At 45.3% G+C, this 24,376-nt stretch overlaps 1 protein-coding gene across 8 annotated transcripts in view; it reads right to left on the bottom strand.

Moving 5' to 3' along the window:
- Positions 1–6,934: 6,934 nt before the first annotated feature.
- Positions 6,935–24,376, bottom strand: part of ZFHX3 (zinc finger homeobox 3) — a 270,299-nt gene continuing 252,857 nt past the window's right edge. For 7 of the 8 annotated variants that reach the window (XM_081273798.1, XM_081273797.1, XM_081273801.1 and 4 more), the window contains 3 exons: positions 23,672–23,774; positions 17,039–22,519; positions 6,935–13,077 (listed from right to left, as the gene is read on the bottom strand). In XM_081273798.1, coding sequence (XP_081129924.1) covers positions 11,396–13,077; positions 17,039–22,519; positions 23,672–23,774 — 7,266 coding nt within the window. In that variant the 3' untranslated portion in view covers positions 6,935–11,395. Of the gene's footprint in view, positions 13,078–15,503; positions 15,641–17,038; positions 22,520–23,671; positions 23,775–24,376 lie in introns of all 8 variants that reach the window. The other variant, XR_014019598.1, reaches the window with a different exon arrangement.

The following is a 24,376-nucleotide window of genomic DNA, read 5'->3' as shown; positions in this document are numbered from 1 at the left end:
TGGTGCTCAGTGCCTGTCTCCCAGCAGCAGTGGATCATGTCCAGCAGGCCTGTACCACCCATTTAGAGTATCTCATAGAGGTCTGTGGAGAAGAGTTACACATGCATGTCAAACTCACCTGGTGTTTCCCTAACCCAACTACAACCCCACCACAAGTATTCCAGCTGGTGCCCTAGGCCTCACTTGGCTAGTGTTTTGTTAAGTCTGTAGTTGATTTCGTAGAGGCTTTTACAGTGGCTACTTCTTTCTTCTGTGTTCTGCTACAGAGACAGTCCTGAGCCTCTTCCTCCTTTGAAGGGTATGTTCCTTTCTTAGAATTCAAATTTCTTCATTGTTATCCAACTTTATCCCTTTAATGGATTCAAGAAAAATTTTTGCATATTTTTCTAGTTCTGGTGCTGTTCTTTCATATCTTTAAATTTTTTTGGCTCATTTTGAAATACCAAACTATATGGCTTACTTTATGGGAATGCCTTTTCTTTCATTATTTGTAGAAATATTACTTTTCTCCTTATCATTTTTCAAATAATAATTTTCTATGAAATTTGACCACAATCCTTTCCTATGGACCATTCTTACATGAAATTAGTTTTCCTGAACTTGTAGGATGAATGAATGACTTTGGATAACTTTTTAAACTTCACGGCTTTGGTGATTCCTGTTTATTTCATGATATATTAAAAATTATGGTCTATTTATTTACTCAGAGTTCTTGGTCTACTCTCTTCCCTTGGTTTTTATCTAGGTTCCCATATATCTTCTGTCTTCTTCTTTGGTGTCTGTTGTCCCTGTCTTACTCAATTTGAATCCTTTTGCTTGCAGTTTCTTCTTATTGTGGGATTAAGAAGAATATTCATTCCAGCCCTTTCAGATCTTACCAGGGAACCCTTGCCTGCAGCCCTGCAATGGGAACACATGAACCTCTCCCAGTTCCAGTGGTTTTATGAGAGCTCTCTCAGCTTGGATATTTTAGGATTTCCCTATTCTCCAACTCATTTGATCTCTCCTCTCACCCAATGTAAGTATGAACTAAATTTTGCCAGAATTAACATACAAACAAAAGACAAAAATCACTAGTATCTGCAGGGACCTGATTTTCTATCATTCTTCTTTACTACTCAGTGCAATGAATTCATCTCAAAGTGAAAGCTTTCAAATCAATGGATTTCCTTGAGCCACATTTAGTTAATCTGAAAAATCATCTGTGTGAAGGAAGACATTGAAATGAAGTACTTTAACTAAAAAGGCTTGAATAACTTTATGAATAGTGAAAACCCTTGTAGTTAAGAGGGAAGAATTGAAATAGTGTTTTAGTGTCAGTCATACCTGTTTCCACAGGCTGGCTTACAACTCCAAAACCAAGAAGTGGTTTCCCCATTCCATGTGTCACTGTGATAAGGCAGAAAGGAGGCAACATAATTCCTCCATTACCTACTCTCTTCCATCTCTGATCACTGTAAGCAAAAGGATGAATTAGCTGCAGCCCTTTATCTTAAGAGTTTAATCAGCATCATATTATATCTAGAGAAGTCTGCTGAGAAGTCAGGTTCCTGTGTTAATTGAAATCTTCATAAGTGTTGGCAAGTACTTTGAAAAGGTACACAGGACGCTTACCACATATATTTAAAAAGTAAATTTGACTTCTGCTTCCAGATGAGATAGAGTAAGACTAGATGTAGATGTACCTTCCCAACTGAAACAACTAAAAACATGAGACAAACTATCTAAAAGAATGATTTTCAAGGCACTAGATATTACATCATGAAAAACATTGATCCCTGAGAGATGAGGAACAAGGTGAGTTCTCCGATTATTCTACTTTACTGCCTTGAGAGTTTCCAGGCTCTAACACAGGGAGAGGACCCTAGGTGAAGCCTAATCAACTCCTTCAGTTGAGATAAAGCTGAGTCTGGGGAGACCAAAGCAGCTAGAATTTGCAGGACCAAAGTATCAGAGGAGAGAGAACTCTGGAGCTCTTCAGAGGGTCCCACCCAAGTATTTACTAAAGTATCCACAAGTATACACAAGGGAGGAAACTATTTGAAGACCCAAGAAAGAACTTGCCAAAAAGATAAGAGGTTACAGTATCTGATGCCCACACAGGGTGGGAAGAATTCACAGAACAAAGAGTTCTCAGAATAATTATTCTTAGTAGTGGGGAATAATTAGCCCTAGTCTACTACACTGGTCCTGTCCAACAAGACCTGAAAGGATCCAACTATTTCCAAATAATGTAAGTGTATCTGAAAAAAATAAACTTAAGGAAATGTATGGGAATACAAAGACATTTAGCACCAAACAAGGTAAAATTCACAAAGTCTGGTAACGAATCTAAGATTATGAGGTATGCAAACAGGCAGGAAAACATGACCCACGATAAGAATAACCCATCAGCTGCAACCAACTCAGAACTTACACAGATGTTAGAATTAGCAGAGGATGACAATGTTCAAAAGGAGAGACGTGGAAGACATTTTACAATAAGACCCCAATTAAACTTCCAGAGATGAAAACTTTAGTGTCTGAGATGAAAAAATACACTGGATAGAATTAATGGCAGGTTAGAAGAAAAGATTGATGGACTTGAAGACAGAATTGGAAACTGGCCAAAATGAAACACAAAGAGAAAAAAGAGCTGAAAAACAAAACACGCCAAACAAATGAAAAACCCAGAACATTCGTAAGCTATGAATTAACTTAAGTGGATTAAGTTAATTAATACCCAAAATACCTATATAATTGGTGCCCTGGGGCAGGGGGAGTGGGGGAAGGTAGCAGAAAAATACATAGTTGTAGAAATAATGGCTGAAAATTGCCAATTTTAATAGTCATATCCCACAGATCTGAGAAGTGAACAAACAGCAAGCACATTAAACATGACTAAAACTATATTAAGGCACATCTTAATAAAATTTTGATATAATAGTAATAAAGAAAATAATCTTATAAGTAACTAGTGAAAAAATACATGAAAAATAAGGATGCCATCATATATGTTATTGGAAATAATCCAAGGTTACATTTACAGTTGTTATCCTCAGAGAAAAGGCAAATTGCCCACCAGTCATTCTCCATACACTTTACTGGTCCTCTGATACCAATATTAGCAACTTTATTGCCAAGGTCATCGTTGTTTGATTTAAAATAGACAAAATTCACAGCCAGTCTCCTAAGGCACATGTCACTGATGAGTTCTTATGTATAAAGACTATCAGGCAAACACTCTGCTCCAGCCTATTCTGTGCTGAGTTTTACTCCTTTCCCATGCCTCTTCCATGTACTAATTTTGCAAGTTACTTAACGAATAATAGCATTTTAAAAACTCCTTCCGGGCTGGGGATGTGGCTCAAGCGGTAGCGCGCTCGCCTGGCATGCGTGCGGCCCGGGTTCGATCCTCAGCACCACATACCAACAAAGATGTTGTGTCCGCCGAGAACTAAAATAAATAAATAAATTCTCTCTCTCTCTCTCTCCCCCCCCCCTTTCCTCTCTCTTTAAAAAAAAAAAAAAAAAACTCCTTCCCAAGTTTAGAGGTGAAGAGGTCCTCTTGCACATTGCCTTGTATGTATCCCCCTTTGGATAATGTTTCCCTTGTGATTCATTCATTCCCACAGTCCCATTTCGGCTAGGTAGCTCTCAGCCTGTGCATCTGAACATGGCCAAAAAGGCAATGGGCAAATTGTCCCAACTGATTCCATTTCCTCTACTCTGTAACTCCACACGTTCAAGCTGCTCAGCCTTCAAGGCATGATTAGGCAGATGCATATCTACTCTGCAAACAAGCAAACTGCAAGTTCTCATGACCAAATTAATCAGTACAGGTTGGGCATTAAAATACTGAAATCCAAACACCTGTACTGAACATACAACTCATGAGTAGAAATCTGCCAAAAGATCCCTGCATCCTCTGATGTGTGAAAGCATCAGAAGTCAATGTATGGCAGGAGTTGGAACATTAGACCCAAAGTCCTTAGAAAGTAGAGTGAACTGAGAGTTCCCAGGAGTAGCAATAGGTTTTGAGCCTGTGGTGTGGACTGAGCAGTGTTGTCACAACACCACCCTATGAAATAGACACTTTCACTTCATTTTGTAGTGGGAATAAGAAACACAGTCAAGGTCACAATGATGGAGCCAGAATTTGAACCCCCACCAAACTGACCCTGGTGCTCACTCTCACCCACCCTTCTCTAATGTCTCAGGTGTGTGATGGAGAGAAGGAACACTGGACAGGTTCAATAGGGGTTGGTGCTTCTGTGCCTCACTCATCTCATTATCCCTAATGCTGGAGATAAATGTCACCCACTTTCCCTACTTCACTGTGCAAAGAAGTGTGTAGTTTTACAAAACACTTTTACAAGTGTCATTCAATAGAAGGCATTGCAGAGGGGCTGGAAGGGAGGGCTGTAGGAGGGCTTGGGGAAGGTGGTTCACTGAGCAGAAGGAGCGAGTGTTGAGGACCTGGGGCTTTCTCTGATCAGGCCCTTCCCACTCGCTGCTCTTCCCAGCTGCTTCTTGGCATTCATTTCTCAGGCCAAGGCATCTTTGCCCAAAAGTAAAACAGTTCATCTGAAGTTTTCATTCCCAGGTTTACATAAGACTCAAAACTAGGTTAAGTAGTCTTAGTCCATCTCTTCCACAAAGAATATGAAATAGTCACAAATAAAGGAACAAAAAATTGTTTTGTTGTCTGTAATTAAAAAACTCAAGATGACAGATTCAGAGGAACCTAAGTTAACTGGCTAAAACTTCTTAAAAACATATGCCTCTAGTTAAAAAAAAAAAAAGAATGCAAGAGGAAGGAAAGGGGAAGGAAAATCCCACCTTCATCATGAAATGAAGAATAATGGAAATGCCTCCTACTTTAATGGTCTCGAGAGCACTAATTTCTTTGCAAGTTTTGCCAGAGCCTTAGCTGGTCCACCTCCAGCAGTAATGTGGAGGCCACGTGAGCACATCTGTCCTGCTATAATTAAGGCTGCAGAGCAGAGCAGCAGGTGCAAACTTCTCATCCTTCAACTTGACTCTTAAGCCGCTTGTGTTCTTGTAACTTACAGTCTTAACTTGTTAAAAGTGAGATTTGGACGGTCATTAGTCTATAACAGGGACTAGGTACTGCAGACATTTTTTAAAGCAAAATTAGAAACAGTTACCTAACATATATCAGCCATTTTAAGATGTTGCCATTTCACATTTTCCAAGGGAGGGGGTCTATTAATTCCACGGAGAGTAATATCCACATGAGCATGGTATTGAAGCCAGATTGGGAGACTTCTTTTCCGTTAAGAGAAAAAGCCTCTCAGAAAGAACTTCAGTTCTCTGACTCAATCCTCTCTCAGTGTAATTTAGGCACCTAGATTCCCTGATACAAAGGGCCCACCAACACCAAGTTTTGTCTTATTTTCTTGTTGAAAATTTATCTGTAGAAGAATTTGAACTGTAGGCACCTTCCCTCCAAAAGCTGAAGCAGCAAAACCTCTCTGTGAAACTGGTTCCATTTAAAACATCTCAATGTGACCCTAAAATAATTATAGCTTAGAAAGGCAGATGTGGCTTTAGTTCTGAACAATTCTTAACATTGTGCCTTCTCATGGTGCGGGAGAGAAATCCATGACTGTGTGCCAAGAAGACATACTGAGACAGAAAGCAACTGCTTCTTTAGGAACACCCGAAAGAAGGGTCCGATGCCTGGATAAAGATCTGGGTTACAGATGGTGACAGTACCTGTTGGGCACAAAGGTTGCAGCACTGTCCAGAGAATCAGCGTTCCTCTCTGAACATTAGGGATGCTCGTGCCAGTTGTAGAACCCTGGGATTCTGAGTGAATAGTCACTGCTTCTTGAATATCTGCTGCAGGAACTGAGAAGAAATATTTGGTTGACAATGGCTATCTGGGCCTATAGAAAAGGGTTTCGGAGTTTAACTCTTGACAAAGAAACAATCCCTGTTGACCAAAGGCAGATGATACACACCTTGCAGGGACATGGCCAGCCTATGATGTCATCCAAGCCCAGCTGCTAGAGCTTTGCAAATTACTTCTTAGTTGTGGTGATAAATTAGAGATGAATGAAAGGGCTTTGGGCTGCATCTTGGATGTGGGTCCTCATTAATGAATTAAAGACATTTTAAGTCCTCATTAATGAATTAAAGACATTATAAGAGAGGGTTTATTTTATTTTTTTAATAATAAGACTGAACTGTCTCTTGCATTCGGGCATTACTAATGCTACTGCTATTGTCCAGACTATGCTTGCCCCAAATTCTGCTCTAAAAGATATACAGAAAAGCCCTTTGGGAGACCAGGCAAATGTAGTCAATCATCCCCTTAATTTAACTTACTGTTTTCATCCTTGAGATACAAACACTAGATCCAGTTCCCAGTTCAGCAAAGTTGAACCTACCTCTCTCCTGGCCACCAGCAAAGCCTCTTTGCTTCAGTTGTGCCAAGTGCATAAAAATTTCACGTAAACATTAAAAGTTTATATGAATTAAAAATATAGTTGAGTTGGGCATGGTGATATACCCTCGTAATCTCAGCTATTGTGGAGGCTGAGGCAGGAGGATCTCTAGTTCAAGGCCAGCTTGGGCAACATGTAGTGAGATCCCTTCTCAAAAAAAAAAAAAAAATCCAGCTGTTACTAAGGCTCTTTGGAGCCAAGAATTCTCTAAGAAGACAGGCTTACACCTTCCTTGGACCAATGAAAATGTGTCATGGCCCAAACTTCGGGCACTTTTGAGTGCTAGGAGATGCAAAACAAAGAAAAAAACCAGTTTGTGCACATGCTTGTGTAACTTCAAGATATTGTTCAAATTTACACTCCACCAGCTGTCAACCCCCTGCTCTCTCACACACACAGTGTGAGCATACACATGCATACACACACACACACACACACACACATACATACATACACAATCTGGGAACAGAGTCAAGAACTTTTGCTCATATTTTTTTAATGTATCACAATGAGCAGGAAACATACTTGATGAAATATTTTCAAAGGAGTATATTCAATTACCATCTACAATCAACTTAACTATGACAACAAAGTTTTTGTGACAAATTTCTTTTTTTCAGTTTGAAAGTTCCATGTGGTTCTGTTTGTTAGTCTCCATGTATTTTGGTACAGTTCAAGATCAGCATTGTTACAGTAACAAAAAAGCTAACAAGACTACATTATAGAAAAACACCAAGAACATCATTTTTGGTTTCACTTGCTCTATTTTTTTTTTGTTTTTTGTTTTTTTTATTTTGTTTTGTTTTTGTTTTTTTGTACATTGCAAAGGCTGTTCATATACCTCTTCACCTCAGGGTCATGTTCATTTATGCTTTCTTTCCTACCCAAACTTGCCCCCCTCCCCCCTGAAGAAAGAAAACAAACAAACAAAAAAACTAGTCAAAGCTTTGTTTCACAGTGGGCAGTATCTCAGCGCCAACAAACAACCAACTCAATTTATGCTTCTATTTAAAATGTTTTAATTTAATTTATTATTTAAAAAAAATATATGTCCATGAACATCAAGTGCACTGGCTTGGGTCACTGCCTCTCTCTCCTGCAACTTCCTGCCATGCCTGAAAAACTCAGGTTTACACATGCCGTCTGTTTTACTTTATTTTCAATTGTGTAAAACTTTGGCCACATTCATCTCTTTAAATAGCATTTAATTAAAAAAAAAAAACTTCCTAGACGTATTAACTCTTCTCTGTGTGTATGTGTATATATGTGTATGTGTGTGTTTTCCTTTTAAGTTTCTTTTTGGAAGGATGGAGAAAGGATGGATAAAATCACTCCCATTCTGTGCATCAAGAGCTGGTGCTATGACCCAATGTGTCTGGCACCAACCCACACTGTGGAGTATTTGAGAAAAACCTTGAGAAAAACCAAAAACAAACAACAAAAACAAACAAACAAACAAAAAAAACAACCACCAACAACCAAAAAGCGAAGTGCCAATGGAGGTTACGAACTAATTTAAAAAGTGAGTTTGGATATCCTACGCAGCTACTCACTATACAGCAGACAGGAATAGATTCCCCGAGTGAGATGGATCCAAACAGTTGAGCGTTGTAGTGAATTCATGCTTTGTAAATGCTACAGGTCATAGCCACTGAAGATGTCAGCCCACAAACATGTGACCAGCTCATGTTTGACTTCAACTTTGCACCCTCATTGACTGCTTTGCTACTTCTGGGTTAGTGCTGAGAATTACTTCTGTTTTGAATGAACATACATGTGGGCGGTACAGTTGTAGAGGAAAGCATTAAGTGTGCAACCCACTCCAGGTTGAAACAATCACATACCCCTCAGAGGAATACTGGTGGGTGGAAGCATGCTTAGCCAATCTACCCAAACACCTTATTTGTTGCCAAACACACCCACAGGTCAAGGCATGGCATAACAAAACACTGACAGTCACTCTGCCTCACAGAGGGAGGATGGCATAGTAGAAAGAAAAAAACACACACACACAAAAAAAAACCACACAAAAAACAAAAAACCCAACCACCCAAAATTAAAACCATTAGGGAAGGGGTAGCAAAATTACAAAGGAAGTTAAAGTTGAGGGGGGAGGGAAAGGGACAGAAATTGCACTATTACCAAGCAATATCATTTTAAAAAACAGTTTTTAGAGAAAACCTAGCAGAATTTGACAGGTAAAGCTAGTGTTAATTGTTAACTGGTGTCACATAAAGAACCAAAAACAAAAACAATTTTTTTTCTATGATACAGACACAGAGTAACATACAACAGTTAAATGGCAAAAAATATATATATATATATATTTCATAGAGTTACAAACAAGATAAAATAATGAAAAAACAACAAAAAAACTGTACAACTTTAAAATTTAAAAATGTTCATCTCAAACACAGGGAGAAATACAAGAATTCTTGTTAAAGGAAATAGCTTGTTAAAACAGTAAATGTTTTGCGTACTTGTTTTTGACACCTTATGCTACAACTGGATACTGATATGAATAGTTACGATGGTATTCTTTAGAATTTCTACTTAAAAAAATTAAAAAGGAATTTGCACTGTGCATCAGCCTAGTTAGAAATATGTACAACAGTTCAGATCTACTCTTTCATTTAACTAAAAACAAATTCATAAAAATAGTCCCGGCTAAAAAAGAAAAAAAGAAAAAAGAAATCCATTTTCAGATCTTGGAATGCTCCAGTCTTTTGCAAAGTCGATGAGTGGCTTCAGCACTGGGGAAAGAAGCCTGAAAGGTGACCAATGGAACCTGTATTCACAGTCTTCAAAGTTCCCTTTTGAAACATAAGGAGGAGAATGAAGGGGAAAAGGACTTCACACTTTGGGGGCAAGGGAGAGATTGTGTCTGTTGATGTTTGGCTATGAAAGTGAAACAGCAAAGCATCTATTTGTCTCCAAAATCTACGTTTTAGCAGCACAAAGTTTTCCTTTCAAAGTTCAGACCGTTTCTAAGATTAAAAAAGGGGATGTGTAGCACTGTGTTGTGTTACAAGAATGTGGATACTAAGATAAACACAGGTGCCTCACGTAAGGTTTCCTCTTCTGCTCTCTGTACATTGCTATCTGCTTCTTCGTTGGCTGCGCTCTGGAACACTCGCCGCTCAGACTGCCTAACACAAGGACAAAACTTTGAAGTAAAAAATGTGTCTTTTGGTATATGGAATTGTCATTAACAGTTGCCTCTCTGCTTGCAGAAGAAGCACCTAACCACCTGGGAATCTTTTGTTTTACTCTTTCTTTTATTAAACTAAGTCTTGTTTGTTTAAATCAGAAACAAATTCTCAAGTAACAAGAACCCTTTCCCTCTTTTCTGCATCAGCAGTGAAAGGGTGTGTCTTTGGATTTTATTTAAAGCATGAAATTTCTTTTTCTGAGAGAGGAAAGAAAAAACACAAATACAAAACCAAAAACCAAACCCCTAACCAAAACTTTACTTTTCTTTTTTTTTTTTTTAATAAAAAAAGTACACAACCCAATTACACAAACTGAAACAAATGCCTTAGTTTAGGAAAAGAATATTTGAAGCATCTACCAAACAAGGAGGAAAAGAAGGGGATACAGAGAAAAGCCAAAGGAAGGATAAATAAAAAATAAATGTACAAGGCTACAGACAAAGGTAACTAGAATTATATGCCTTTAAAAAGTTTCAACTCCCCAACCAAAAATAATCTGTGAGGATCCTAATGACCCCTAGAATCCTTTGAAATTCTTTCTTTAGTTTTATAAAATAATTCTGCAGCTACCCTCTAAGAAATGAAGGCAGCTACCTTAAGTGGGAGATTATAGGATGGGAGTTGGGAGGAGGAAAGAGAAAAGTGGAGTTAAGGGACAAAGGGGAGAAAAGCTTAGGCGAATCAACGGATTGTAATCTATCTGCTAGGGATGAACAAGACGACATCAAATGAGGAGCTGTCAGCTGGACCATACAAAAAGCTAAATGTACACAAAAGGTTTTTCCTTTTAAATCTACCATACTGCTTCAGTTCATTTCCAATGCAACAATCTACTCAACACCAAAAATGGTCATATCTATCATAAATACAGAAAGTCAGTTTTTTAAAACTTATTTTTTAAGCTACAAGTCCTCAACACTCTTTGTGTGTGTGGGTTTTTTTTTTTGTTTTTTGTTTTTTTTCTGAAAGTGGGAGTGCTTAACTTTTCCCCTTGAAATTGGCTTCAGCAGAAAAGCTATCCTTAAAAATCCCCAGAAAGCTAAAGCAGTTCACATTGTTTTTCTCAAATACTTTCTGCCCGTTTTTTAAATTAACAAAACAAAACAAAAACAAAACAAAATCTTTTCTGGAACCAAAAAAAAAAAAAAAACTGAAAAAATAATATATATAAAACAATGATTCTGAAAACAGAACAAAATGTGAGCGATTGACCTGAGAATAAAAAGACATTACATTTCTTTTTTTCTTTTTAGCAAGCCATTGGTATCTGAATGCTAAGATAGCAAGAAATCTAAAACTGCAACAAGGTGGACTGCTTTCCCATACAGTGCATGCCGGGCTCCTCTGTGCTCTCAAGGTGGGGCGTTTATTGAAAAGGGGCAAATATACAAGGGGTTTAAGCTCCAAAGACATAGGGGAGGCCCTGCGGACTTCTGTTTCCCAGACCAATAGTACCTTCAAAAGGACACAATGGAACAGGGTTAGGGGTGTTTTTGTTTTTAATATTAAAAGAAAAAAGACAAGAATGTAAAATCACCGGCATAGATAGGTATATGGGAAAACAACCCACGCTTTTTCTTTTTTTTCCTTTTTTTTGTTTTTTTTTTGTGTGTTTTTTTGTTTTTTTGGTTAGAAGCTTTGGAATTGCAGTCAGTCTATTTTTGAAATTGGTTTGTTATTAATTTTTTTTATTTAAATTCATTTGTTTGTATTGTTCATCTTCAAAGCTTACAATCTGAAGGTGTCCGTTCCTACACTGGTCAGACCACTGTCCTTGGGGCAGCTGGGGTCTTTGGGACCCTCCACCGGGCTCGCCGGTCCGTCGGACTTTTGGCTGAGATCCGTGTCAGACTCCTCCGAATAGTCGTCTGTTGGCATCGAGGGCTGAACCCCTGAGGTGCTGCATGAACTTGAGGTAACCGTTGAAGATGAGGAGAGAGGAGGAAAAGAAGGGGGCTTCGCGGCCGAAGCCCGGGCGACCACCGGCGGCCAAGCCTTCCTGGGGGCGTGGGGGGAAGCGGGCGGGGGCGCGGGGGCCGACGGGGGCGGGGGGCTGTCGTTTGAGTGAGCGGCAGACTGCGAGGTAGATGCGGTGCTAGGATCGGGGAAGCAGGCAGAGTGAGGTAATAAACTAGGGTGCTCTTTGGCGTTTCTTGCTGCTCTCGTGATTGTTCTGTGTTTGTGCAAGGCCGACTCGAGATGTTGACTCAGAGCTTCCTCCCCACAGAGCGCGCTCTCGCACGCCAGGCAGTGGTACGAGCCGCCGCCGCCGCCACCGCCGCCGCCGCCGCCGCCGCCACCGCCACCGCTCCCGGTGGGGACGTGAAGCACCATCTCTTGCAGGTTCACCACAGACTGGCCGAAGAAGCAGAGGGACTTCAGGTGGCTCCTCGCCGCCTCCTCGTCGCCGAAGCCCGCCTGGCACTTGCGGCAGACCAACTTGTACTGCACCTTTGGAACAATGAAGGGGTCGTAGAGGGAGTCCGCACTTTTGCTTTCTGCTTCTGGCTCTTCGGGGGGTTTCGGCAGGAGGGGGGACACCTCGCGGGGGGCATTTTTCTGCTCTTCTGGTTTGGGGGATTCTTTGGCAGGGTCTTTGTCTGGGGAAGCAGCCCCCTGGGGGACTGGGGTTTGGCTTGCTTTGGGCTGCTGCTGCTGCTGCTGCTGCACTTTCTGCTGCTGCTGCTGCTGCTGTTGCAGTTGCCGCTGCTGCTGCTGCTGGATCGCCTCCTGCAGACTCTGCTGGTATTGCTGGTACTGCTGCAGTAGGGAGCCCGGGGACAGCCCCATCAGGGCCTGCGACAGCGCAGGGCTGTAGGGGAACAGGCCTTCCATGCCATACATAGGCTGCAGGTACCCGCTCTGCAGGGCGCCAGGGATCTGGGGGGCGTAATAAGGAGAAAAGCCTGGTACAAAGTAAGGAAGGAACTGGCTCGTGAGCAGTGCTGTGGGGTCTGAAGTCAAGGCTGCCTGCAGGGCCTGCAGCTGAGCAGGGTCCACTGCATACTCCATGGCGGGCAGTGGGGCAGAGAGCGTGGCTGCAGCGGCTGTGGGCGCCTCTCCCTTCTCCTTCTTGGGGGCAGGCAGGGGTTCACCTTTCCCTTTGTGTGCCTTCTCCTTCTCCTTTACTTTCTCACTGTCTTTGTCCTTGCGTTGCTGCTGCGGTGGGAGCTGTGGGGTGGGTGGCAGCTGGGCTGCTGGCGGAGGAGGAGGCTGCTGCACCTGTGGCTGCTGCTGCTGCTGGGGTTGGGGGGGTTGCTGAGGGGCCATCGCCATGGTGGCTTGTGCTGGGGTCGGGGAGCTCAGCGATGCTGAGGACGGTTTATTTGGTAATCCAGATGTGGGGAGGCCAGGGGAAGGAACTGTTGTGCTGGGCAGACCCATCAAGTTCGGTTTAGGAGACGTTAAAGCTAAAAGGAACCGAGACAGAAAGAGAAATAACCAGTTAGTCCAGGGTGGCAAGGCTGAAGCTCAAGACATTTACCTGTGTCACTGGCACAATCTGAGATGTCAAGGTTTCAGCCTGAAAGATCCTCTCAAAACCAACATTTTCAACAGAAGCGTCCCACCAGGCCCAGGACTGGATAGCTGAGCATTGTGATAGGGACCCAGTCCTTTTGATCAGCTCCCATCGTTCCCCTTTCAGCTAAACAACTTGCAACACCTTCCTACCCAGCATACCACACCCATTAGCTGACACTATCCTTGCCATGCACTCCCAGATACCATTCACTCTGCCCAATGCAATTAGTCTGGAGGCCCCCAAACTAGCTGTTTCCAGCTGGGGCTCATTTGAACCAGGGGCTTTCATCAAAGCACTACAGAAATAGTACAGCCAGGAGGCTCCACCAGAAGTTGTCTGGAGAAGGGAGCCAAAGCAAGAATCCTGGCAAAGACCCAAGGCCACAGCAAACAAAACAGGCTCTATACATATCCTTCCTCTCTGACCTCCATTGCCGCAACTGAATGGGTGCTTTAGGAGGCCAGAGAAGAGAACCATAGGAGTGTGGAGGAGGGGCCTGGGAAGAAATAAACAAACCCACTCAGGGAAAACTGCTCCAGTGCCCTGGCTCTGCTGATGTGCTCCAAGTCTGCTGAATAAGACTGCCACCTCCTCCTGCCCCTGTGTGAAGGAAAGCCCAGTGGGGATTCAGCTGCTTGAGGACCAGTCACAGAAAGAGAAAAGCAGCCTCAGAAATAGAAGAAAGTACTGATACCGTCAATTCCCAAGACATCATAGCCAACCCCTGACTACTGTTTATGGGTCTCAGGGGTCTCTAATCCTGTTGGCAGGGACCCACCGTCAATCATGCTCAGTCCTCACCACCTACACTCTGCAAAGAAAGCCTTCACCCAGCCCAGGGCCTCAGTCCTCCTCAACACACACCTGTCACCTAGAGGGTGTGTTTGGTTCCGGGGTGATGTGAGGAGGGCATTGTGGCTGATGGTACACCAAGCCTCAGGCATGTTCAGACAGCTGGGTTATAAGGAAAGGCAGCAAGGGGCAGTGTGCTAGCGGAAGAAATGCTGAGAACAGGCAGGTTGTGGAGTCCAGAGTGCACAGGGAGTGGCCCTCAGGACTCTCCAGATTCACCAATCTGCACTGCTGCACGGCACACACCCCTTCGTGGATTTTTCACAACAGAATATAAAATTTTACACAAGAATGTAAAATTAAAAAATCTTATAGCTCATTAGTATTTAACTGGGACCACTTGCCAGAAAGCTGGGGCAATAGTTCCACAGCATGACACTCTTCGTGAGAAACAAAACAAAACAAACCACTTGAAGCCTAGACCTGGGTGAAGACTATGGTGATATCCAGCAGGAGTGGTACAATGTTCCCTTGACTATCAAAACCCTTAGGTTTCAGATGAAAATAAGGTTGCTTCAAGTCACCAATCCCAGGAAAACATCTGCTAACATTGGAAGAAGGAAGCTTCCCTCGGCATCACATAATGGACTCTTCCAAAACAGCAGAAAGGGAATATGCTGAGAGTAACTCATCCAATCTCCTCAATGCATACAAGCAACTGAAACCAGAGAAGTGACTGATTGATTGTACCAGAAAAATTCAAATGCTTGATGGTTAAACTGGCATAAATGAGGCAAAGACAGAAGGGATTATGAATTCTAAATCTGGAACAAGGCTCTTTCTGTCTACCACTAAGCAACGGGCCCGCTCCACATTTCAGGTTTGAGGCCAGAGCCAAAAGATCTGTGGGGCAAAGAGGGAATGTCCACAGATCCCCCATTCTTGGGGCTTTAGGCCTTTGAGATGAAGATTCAGGTCAGGAGGCCTTAAATCGACTTTGTATGTGTTCAACCAATTGTCTATGAGGGAGACTCAAAATTTAAGAAACATTTCCTAACCCCTGCTATTTGCCAAGCTTGCACTAGTCAATGCACCTTCACAAAAATTCTTGGTTTTCGGTAAGATCACAACCAAGCAAGGTGCTTCACCACCCTGAGTCTTACTCTTGTACCTCTGGAGTCAGACTGACCCTGTATGGATTATGGCTGACGCACACTGGCTGTGCAACCTTGGATCCACTAACTGACCTCTTGGAACCCCAGCTTTCCACAATAGATGGTTCTGGAGATCAAATGAAAGGCCATGTACAAAGAGCTCAGCATTAGGCCTGACATACAGTAAATGCTTAATAAACACAAGTTCTTTCCCTCCCATTCCAGATCAGTGCTCTTGAGCTGTGGTACAAGCAGGTGCTGGCAACTGGGGCACTGGGTTACCTGGCTACCCTGACTGATTAAAAGCACAGCTTTCTATCTTGGGTCTACTCAAGCGGTCAGAACCTAAGTAGCACTAAATGTATACCTGTTGACTGACTGGCTCATATTGGGTGTTGTGGAAGGAGCACATAGCACTGGGAGCCCGGAGGCCTGGGTGGGAGCTCTGGCTCCTACCCTAGCTTGCTGAATGGTCTTGACCTCTCTGGGCCTCAGTTTTCTCATCTGTAAAACAAGGGGAATACATCAGACATTCTGGTTCTACTTTTTTTTTTCCACGTTTTTATGATACGCTGGGCCTTCCTAAGCCCCTGGGCTACAACGATAATTCAGTGCCTGGCACTTTCCATAGCTTGTTTCCTGGCTTCTGTCCGGCAGGCTTAGCAGCATTCTGTGGTGTTACTTGCCAATACACATATGCAATGACTGCTGTGTCTCAATGCTTTCTTTTCTTGTTCTCTTTGGATAAGAAACTGGGACCAGGAATTCAGTACTTTCTTTGTCCTGGTAAAAATGGCCAAAGCTGCAAAACTTGGAGTTTATTCGGTCAGAAACTAGGGCTGCAGAGCAGCTTTAACCCTTGGGAATGGGCACATTTTGAAGACCAGGAAGCCCTCTGAGGAGCTCTCCTTGGTTCAGCATGTACTGGTCAGTGAAGGCTGTTGTGGGTGGGGTGGGGGCCAAGTCCTCCTGGGACCTTGGAGGGGAGAGTCCAATTTGGGAAAGACAGCTGGATCAGGGAAGATGGGTGAGGACAGAGGAGGACAAACAAGAGGTATGTAGGAAGACCTGCAAACTTCCTGTTGAGAATACAGAAGCCAGTATTTATGATTGTCAATGGGTGGGAGGGAGGAAAGGGAAAAGAAAACGAAGGGGTGACTGAGGATGTCTACAGTGCGAATTAGTACCTCTATCTGGAAGACTGACATGGCCATGTCAAAACTAAGAACCCCAAGGCCAAGTACAAGATTCCTGGTCAGTACTTTCAAGTAGAAAGGTGATCTCCTTAGAAACTAGCCCGGCTACTGTTGCTCTGGCTAGAAGATAACCCAAACAGTAATGAGGAGCCACCACAGAAGAGCATCTTCCTGATAGCAGATCTATCACAGGAGTTCTCTAAAACAGACAGCAGGGACCCCAGGTGAGGGCAAAGAGTAAATTTTCCTGGACCAGTTTCCATAGGGTACCATCTAGAATTAGCTAGGACTAAATGTCTTATATTTGCAACAACTATCTAGATGAGACTGGCCATTTCATAGACCCAAATGGAAGGGTCTATGATGGAAACCTCTTGAAAATTCCCTAGGAATCAGCATGTCAAGTTCTTCCCTATAGCACACACGCTGGTTGTGCTGCAGAACATAGGGCATAAGTGTGGTTTCCGAGGAGACTGTTCTAACCAGGAGCTCCCATCCCTAGACTTGATTAGAAAGGCCAAGAACCCATGTACACACTGGCACTGGGATGGCGCAGTAGAGGGAAATATATTCTTGCTGCTTTCAAAGAAGCAGAAACAAAAGCTTCCTGTTTGCCCAGTACTCAGGAGGGTTTGGCATGGTCACCACACAACAAAACACTAACTGAGCTTTAATGCTGAAAAGAATCACCTAGAACAGAACCTACCTGTGTTGGATGGAGTAAAGCCTGGCAAGGAGGGGCTGTTGAGGCCGGGGAGCAACACGGGAGGAATGCCCTGGAGCGCTGGATACGCTGTAGGAAGGTTAAGAGCCTGGAGAGGGGCGTTGTCAAACATCCCTTGCTGCTGAGCTGCCAGTCCAAGGACCTCATTGGCCTTTTTAATCCGGTCCAACTCTTGTTGAGCCATCAACTGACGTACAGTGGCTGGGTCAAAGTATTCTTTCTCCTTGTCCAACTGGCTTCCAATGGTGTCTTTGACTTTGGAGATGTGCTGTTGGGAAAAGATATGGTCACGTACAGACAGCCGAGCGCTGTACTTGATGCCACACAAAGTGCACTCTGTTTTGGGTCCCTCGTAACTTGTTTGGTTTATACCAAAATGCTTGGCCATGCTTAACTTGGACTTCTTTTCTTTTGCCCGGGCGTTCTGGAACCAGACCTGAACAACTCTCTTTGGCAGTCCAATGTCATTGCCCAGGACCTCACACTCTAGCATAGTGGGTGTCCTATAGTCATTAAAGCATGACTTGAGGACCTTCAGCTGCAAATTGGTCATTTGAGTGCGAAAACGTTTCTGCCCAGGCCGATCCCCGCTGTCACCAGATTTGCCTGCGGAACCACTCACACCAGGACTCGGGGAGCAGGGGTCCGCAAGGCTTGAGGTTTCACTGTAGTCCACAGTACCTTCGTTGTCATATTCTTTGCTATAAAAGCTTGGGGCTGGGCTGACCAGACCAGATGACAACCGATCTTCATACTCAGACATTGCCATCATGGCTGCTTTGGTCAGCCCCTCACTGGGTGCAGAAGATGATTTGGTTTCAGTTGCTATTCCCGTCGCACTGTCATTATCCGCATTGCCCTCGTCTCCTGTTGTGGTGTCTGTGATTGCCGTGTTGACAGAGGAACAGTCATCGTTGTCCAGCTTAGTTTGGTCAAAGTTTAGATTAACAGAGGACATGGAGGGGCTTTCAAAGTCTTCGATCCCCTCCACCTTGATGGAGGAAGGGCTGAGGAGAGTTCTGGGAGACAGCTCCATGGTCTTACTCACAGGTGAGAGGGGGACACCCTGACCATCACTACTGCTTGGGGGAAGGTGGGAAAAGCTAGTTCCATCAAAAATATCTCCTTTCATCTGGAGTCCCCCGTCACAGTCTAAGAGCATTGCAGACAGAGTCAGGTTGTAGCCGGCTCTCTTGGCTTCATGCCAGTGGCGGGACCGGATATGAGCCTCGAGGGCAGTCTTGGCTTTGAAGAGCGCTCTGCAAAAAGGGCATCGTCTGTGGGCCTGGGCTGGGCCCACAGCCCGGAACTGTCCTTTCCTTTCCCGAGCTCGGGTGTTCTGAAACCAGACCTGCACCACGCGTTTCTTCAAGCCCACCTCGTGCGCGATGTGATCCAACATCTTTCGAGTTGGATTGGAGTCCAGCAGATACTTTTGGTAAAGAATTTCCAGCTGTTCCGGCGTAATGGTCGTCCTCAGACGCTTGTCCCTCTGCGGCTCCTCCCCTCCCGTCCCACTGTCATTCTCTCCGGGGCTCCCGCTGGCCTTTTCCTCCAGCTTCCTCTTGAGAGTGTTCATGGTGGAGGTGGGCGTGGAAGGAGAGGTGGCCGAGCTGGCGGGGATCTGGGGAATGGCCCCCGAGAGCAGCTGGCTGGCCAGGAGTGGGTTGCTGGGATCAAACAGCATGAAAGGCATGTCCAGTGACCGGTCCAAAAACTGAGGGTGGATGAACTGGTTCTGCGCACTCAGGAAGTGAAGCTGCTGATGCTCCTGCCAGTGCTCAAATGATGGGAAGGCCAGCTTGCACTGGTCGCACTGGTAGGGGATTAGCTGAGGAGGTAGGTTCGCCAGCTGTTGAGGAGTTGACGTGTGGAGGGGCTTGAGGGGCAGGTGGGAGAGCTGAGAAGGACTGGGGCTCGACTGGGGCAGGGGACACTGAGGAGGGGGCGCCTGTGGAGGAGGCTGTGGCAGGGAGGGCGGGGCAGCCAGCTGTGGGAGCTTTGGCTGGGGTGCACTGGTCTTCTGCTCCGGCTGGTCTTGCTGCTGCAGCTCTGCCTTTGGTTGTCCTTGCTTTTCTTGGGTTTGGTTCGGCTGTGCACTGGGAGGGTCAGCCTGCTTTGGTTTCTCATCACTCGCCTCTGCTTTTGAACTGAAGGTGGCCAGGTCGTCGGCCTCCGCTGTAAGCTGCAGGAAAGCAGAGGGAGCTGTATTGGCCGATGGTGCGGGGGCACTGTAAGCCTGCGAGGGCATCGGGGTGCTGCAGGAGGAGCTGGTGGGGGTGAGGATTTCCATGGCATCCATGGAGTCCTCGTTTTGGCTGTCGTCCTGCCCCTCCTCGTCCTCGTCCTTGTAACACAGCTTCTTCTGGTGCTTGATGAGATCAAAGATGCGCTGGAACACCAGGCTACATTTCTTGCACTGGTAGTTCAGGTTGCTTGTTCGGATGTATCTATCATTTGTAAGCTCTCGCCGCTCTCCATCTTTGCCCTCTCCCTGATTCTCATAATTTTTCCTGGCCTTCTGTCGGGCATTCTGAAACCACACCACAATGACTCGGGTTGGAAGGTTCAGTAAATTAGAGAGTTGCTCAAATTCATCGTCCTTTGGGTAAGCATTGGCATCAAAGAAGTCCTGGAGGACTCTCAGCTGGTAGTCAGTAAACCTTGTTCTGGAAGACCTCTTGCTACCCCAGTACTCCTGCTTCTGAGGTTCTGGGGAAGGCGGCCTCGAGTCGATCTTGAGCTCCTCCAGGCTGGTGATGGGAGGATTGCTGAAGTTGTAGGGGGAGTCCTTGTTGCGCTGCCGCTCTTTGAAGAGAGTGTTCCTGAACCAGTGCTTGATCACTTTCTGGGGCAACCCAGACTTGTCTGCCATCTCTTTGATCTGCTCCTCGCTGGGGGAGTTGTTGATGTCAAAATACTGCCGCAGCACTCGGAGCTGGTCATCGGTGATCCTGGTGCGAGGCCTCTTGTTCTGCTGCTGGAGCAGGGTTGGATTGAGCTGGTGCTGGTACAACTGGGCCAGGTCTGCGGGCAGAGGCTCCACAGGGCCAAGCTGAGGGGGCAGCTGAGCCGGCAGGGTCTGCAGTGGCATGGTCTGCATCATCAGCGGCGAGAAGATGGGCAGCTCCATCGGCATGGAGAGCTGGGTGAGCGGCACTGAGGGCTGGGCCGGGGCGATGGTGGGCGAGGCGATGGGTGGGGCTGATGCCGGGATGGCAGGCGTGGAGGCTGGCTGTGGAGGTGCTGCAGGAAGCGGGGGCGGAGGGGGCGGAGGGGGCGGGGGCGGGGGCTCTGGGGTCTGGGGCCTCAGAGGGTACAGTTTATCATAGTGCTCTCTGTACTGTTTGGCAAACCTCTCCAGCTGCTTAAAGGGGAAGTAATTCTGATGAACATGCTCTTGATGACTCTTTAAAATCAAGATGTTGGAAAACAGCTTGCCGCAGGAGTCGCACTCAAGCTTCTCCAGGTTCTCTCCCTGCTCCGTCTTCCCGGTCTTCTTCTGCACCTTCTGCTTGTTCTCGTTGTACTGAATGACCAGCTCAAAGCCGAAGTTCTCCAGCAAGGCCTTGGTGGCGTTCCCTCTGGCATCCGAGGCGATGCGTGGAGGAAGCATAGAAGGCTCAGAACCACCCCCTGGTGCCAGCTCTTTCTTCTCTTTGGCCTTCAAGGCATCTGGCAGCAGCTCCTTCGGCCCTGCGATGCCTTCTCCCCCTTCAGCACCCTCCCTCTCTCTCTGGCTCTCTTTTTCCTTGTCTTTGATGACCAATTTGTTTTTCTTTTCCGGGAGCTGGCTTGGCTGAAGGAGGGCAGAGTGACTCTGGGACAGAAGTTGATTTTGCTGTTGCTGCTGCTGCTGCTGCTGCAGGATCTGCTGGTGGCTCTGCTGTGGGATCTGAACCTGAGCCTTCAGATCTTCCAGCAGGCCTGGCCCCGTCCCTGTCAGCGTCAGGGCCCCGCTTGTCACTGGCAAGCTCACCTCAGGGTTGAGCTGGAACTCAGAGCTGGGGATGTAGAAAGGAAAGAGGAGGTGCTGCTGCTGCTGCAGCTGGAGCAGGGTCTCAGTGGTCATGGGGAAGTGAGGCAGGAGGGTGGGGTTAAACAGCTGGGACTGGATCAGGGCAGCCTGCTGCTGCAGTTCCTGCTGCAAGTGAGCCTGAACTTGAGCCTGGGCCTGGGCCAGTGTCTGAGCTTGTTGTTGTTGCTGCTGCTGCTGCTGCTGCTGCTGCTGCTGTTGCTGCTGCTGCTGTTGTTGCTGCTGCCTGGATGCGATCATGTCTGCCAGCTTCTTCCGATTGGCCTCCTTGGGCTCTGAAGGGGAAGCAATGTTGGCACCAATGGGATTCCCTAGGGGCAGCATCCCAACACTCTCAGCGGGCACTTGGCTCAGTAAGCCGGAGCTCGGAGTGATGCTGGCACTACTTGGATTGGTGGTGGTAAAGGTGTTACTACTGCCACTGGTGCTCACGGGACTTGGTATGGAGGAACTCAGTGGGACACTGCCACTGTTCCCAGTCCCATTGCTGCTACCACTTGCAGCCTCCAGCTTGGCTGCTCGGGCTTTGGTTTGATGCAGCACAGACCTCATGTGGATCTCCAGAGTGGAACTCTGGCTATAGGCCACATTACAAGTGTTACACTTAAAGGGTTTGTTGTCTGGGCTGCTGGTGGGTTCTGGTTGACCAGTTGCTGATTCTTGAAGGGCTCTCTTTAACTTGTGCAGGTGGGAGACAGAATTGTAGTGCACCAGCAGTATGTTCTTTTGAGTGAAAGATTCCTTACAGACGGTGCACTTGTAAGGGCGAGAAGGGTCTAGAAACTTTTCCATAGTAAAGTTGGGGCCTTTTCTGAAAGGTAGAGCTCTCTTTGGCTCTGAGCCTGAATCTTCTTGTACCGACCCAGAGTCACTGCCCGTGGGGCTCTGTTTATCTTCCAAGTCACTTTCTTCTTCCTTGTCTTCTTCAACAATTATGGTGTGGTCTTCAGCCAGGGTGGGGTCTCCCATTGCCAGGAGGTCCCCATTGGCCAGAAGGCCACCATAAAGTTGTTGAATGTCGGCCTCACTCAACTCCAGGTGGCTTGTCTCAAGGTGTTTTTTCAGAGCCTGGAATGTTCGAAAACTGCGCTGACAGAGACAGCACATGGTGGCGGCTCGGATCACATGGTACTGAGAATGCAGCTGCAACTTTTCAATGGTCTTGAAAGCCAGGCTGCACTGGTTGCAGCGGTATTTGTACACGTGGCGATCTGACACGGGCAGCTGGGGCCTCTTGGCATGTACCTCGTTGAAATGTGTCTGGAGGGCAGCTGAAGTCTTGAAAACCTGATTGCACCCCTTCTTCCAGCAGAGGAAGCCCGAGTCTTCTCTCACAGATCCTGGGTCAGCAGAAGAAGGTTTCAAATCTCCACTGTGCTCTGTGCTTGCAGATGGCAAGATGTTCTTTCCCAGATCCTCTGAAGTTTCTGCAAAAAAACATCAAGCCCAAAGATAAAGAAGGTCTTGTTTCCAGGATGGCACCCAGAGCCGTCTACTTAGGCAGGCTTCATGAACGCAGGAAGTGCCCAACCTGATCAACAGAATCTGCACAGGGCTGATGGAGTGCATATTAAAAACAGGGCACACAGGGACAGAGATGAATAGAAGGATACAAAAGTTTCCATTCATAATGAGCCTATGTCTTGTCACAGAACTAACAGTCTTCTAAATATTATTAAACTGCTTGACTCAGAATCCAGTTTCTCAAGAATGAGTCTGAAGGTTACTGATCTTGGGGTGCCTATTTATATTCATCTTTCATGTTATCAGAATTTAGCATAGCAGATATGAATTAATGCTGTTCTAAGTTGTGGGGAATTTATAATAACTGTAGTCCATTATAAAGAATTTTGGATTTTACTTTTAGGCCTTTAATTACTTGTTATGACTTTTTGACTATCATCTCTATTCAATAAGCAATGAACATTAATGTGACAAATTATTAAAATACATTAAATTTTCTTCTACAATGAGACCATCACACTCATAAATACCCCAACCCTTTTCAGATCATCTGTCCACTGCCTAATAAGAAAAACCACAAGGGAGAAGCCTAGGCACAGTGTGGCTGAACTCTTTTAAACTTAAACCTTAGATGGCTAGAAGAGGTCAAAGATGTAGGACTGTGTCACAGAGGTCTAATGATTCATCTAGGTAGGAACCACAGGATGGCACCGGCGACTGGTCTACGGCCATGGTCTTTCCAGATGCACCTCTAATCCAGTACACCCCCACCTCAAAACTACCTGATTCACAAGCCCCTAATAACTAAGTCCTCAGAGATCCAGTGTTTAATGGCTTAAGATGGTGGCCTACAGAGGCCTACTGGCTGCGTCTACTTATTAACTCCCACGGGTTCTCAAGCAGATTTCTCTCACTTTTAAACCATATGAATAATATACAAATACGTGCCAGGAACCAAAGTATAAAGTAGTTGATGACAGTGACCTTCGTCTCCCAATCAGTCACATTCAGCTTAGGAATCCTGCAAAGAATTCCTGTACCCTTGCCCTGTGCAAATTATGGCCACAGATTTCACCCTGTTTCAGTCCACAGAAGGTAAGATTAATGACACTAACCAGGCTGCTTTCCTGCCTCTTCCACGCTGGAATTCCCATCTCGATCTGGAACAGCTGCTGGCAGGAACATGCTGCTGGGCATCACCATCTCAGGGGTGGTCACCTGAGGAGTGAGAGGCAGAGACACAAGGAGAGTCAAATAGAGAGGAAAGAGACACAAAATAGGAAAGGTTGAAAAAATTATTTAATAAGCAAAATTAGCCTTCACCAGTGTAAAGCTGGAGGTGTCACTTTTCATAGCTCACTGAAGATTCATGTTTATTAGACAAAGCTCACATCAGTCAAAAGTGTTTCTACGGTTACATTCTGGACATAATTAGCAGTGCACACTTGAAGAATAATCTTATTATTAATATTTTTCCTTTATGCAGAATTTTGACTTTGATCACTGACAATGTTTTGTCATGGGCTGTGAAACTTCTCGTGCAACCAATTAGGTAGATAAGTTGAAAGACCCACCTTAAGCTGCTGAAAACATAATAAGGGCCCTAATTAAATCATACCGAGTAAAGTACACTGTAATCTTGAAGCAGGGAGCATTGTAGTAGTGTTTTCAAAATGTATTCAGGCAAGAAGAGGAGGGGAGGAAGAGTGAAGGAAAGGCTAGGGGAGAGAGGAGAACAAAGGCAAGGCTGAGGACATGCAGACACACTGGCAGATTTTCCAGGAAACAACATTTTGTAACCCTTTACAAGCTGATATCAG

The sequence above is a fragment of the Spermophilus citellus genome (assembly GCF_964194105.1).
Source record: "Spermophilus citellus genome assembly, chromosome: 18".
NCBI lineage: Eukaryota > Metazoa > Chordata > Mammalia > Rodentia > Sciuridae > Spermophilus > Spermophilus citellus.
This window is presented reverse-complemented; position numbering and strand designations above follow the sequence as displayed.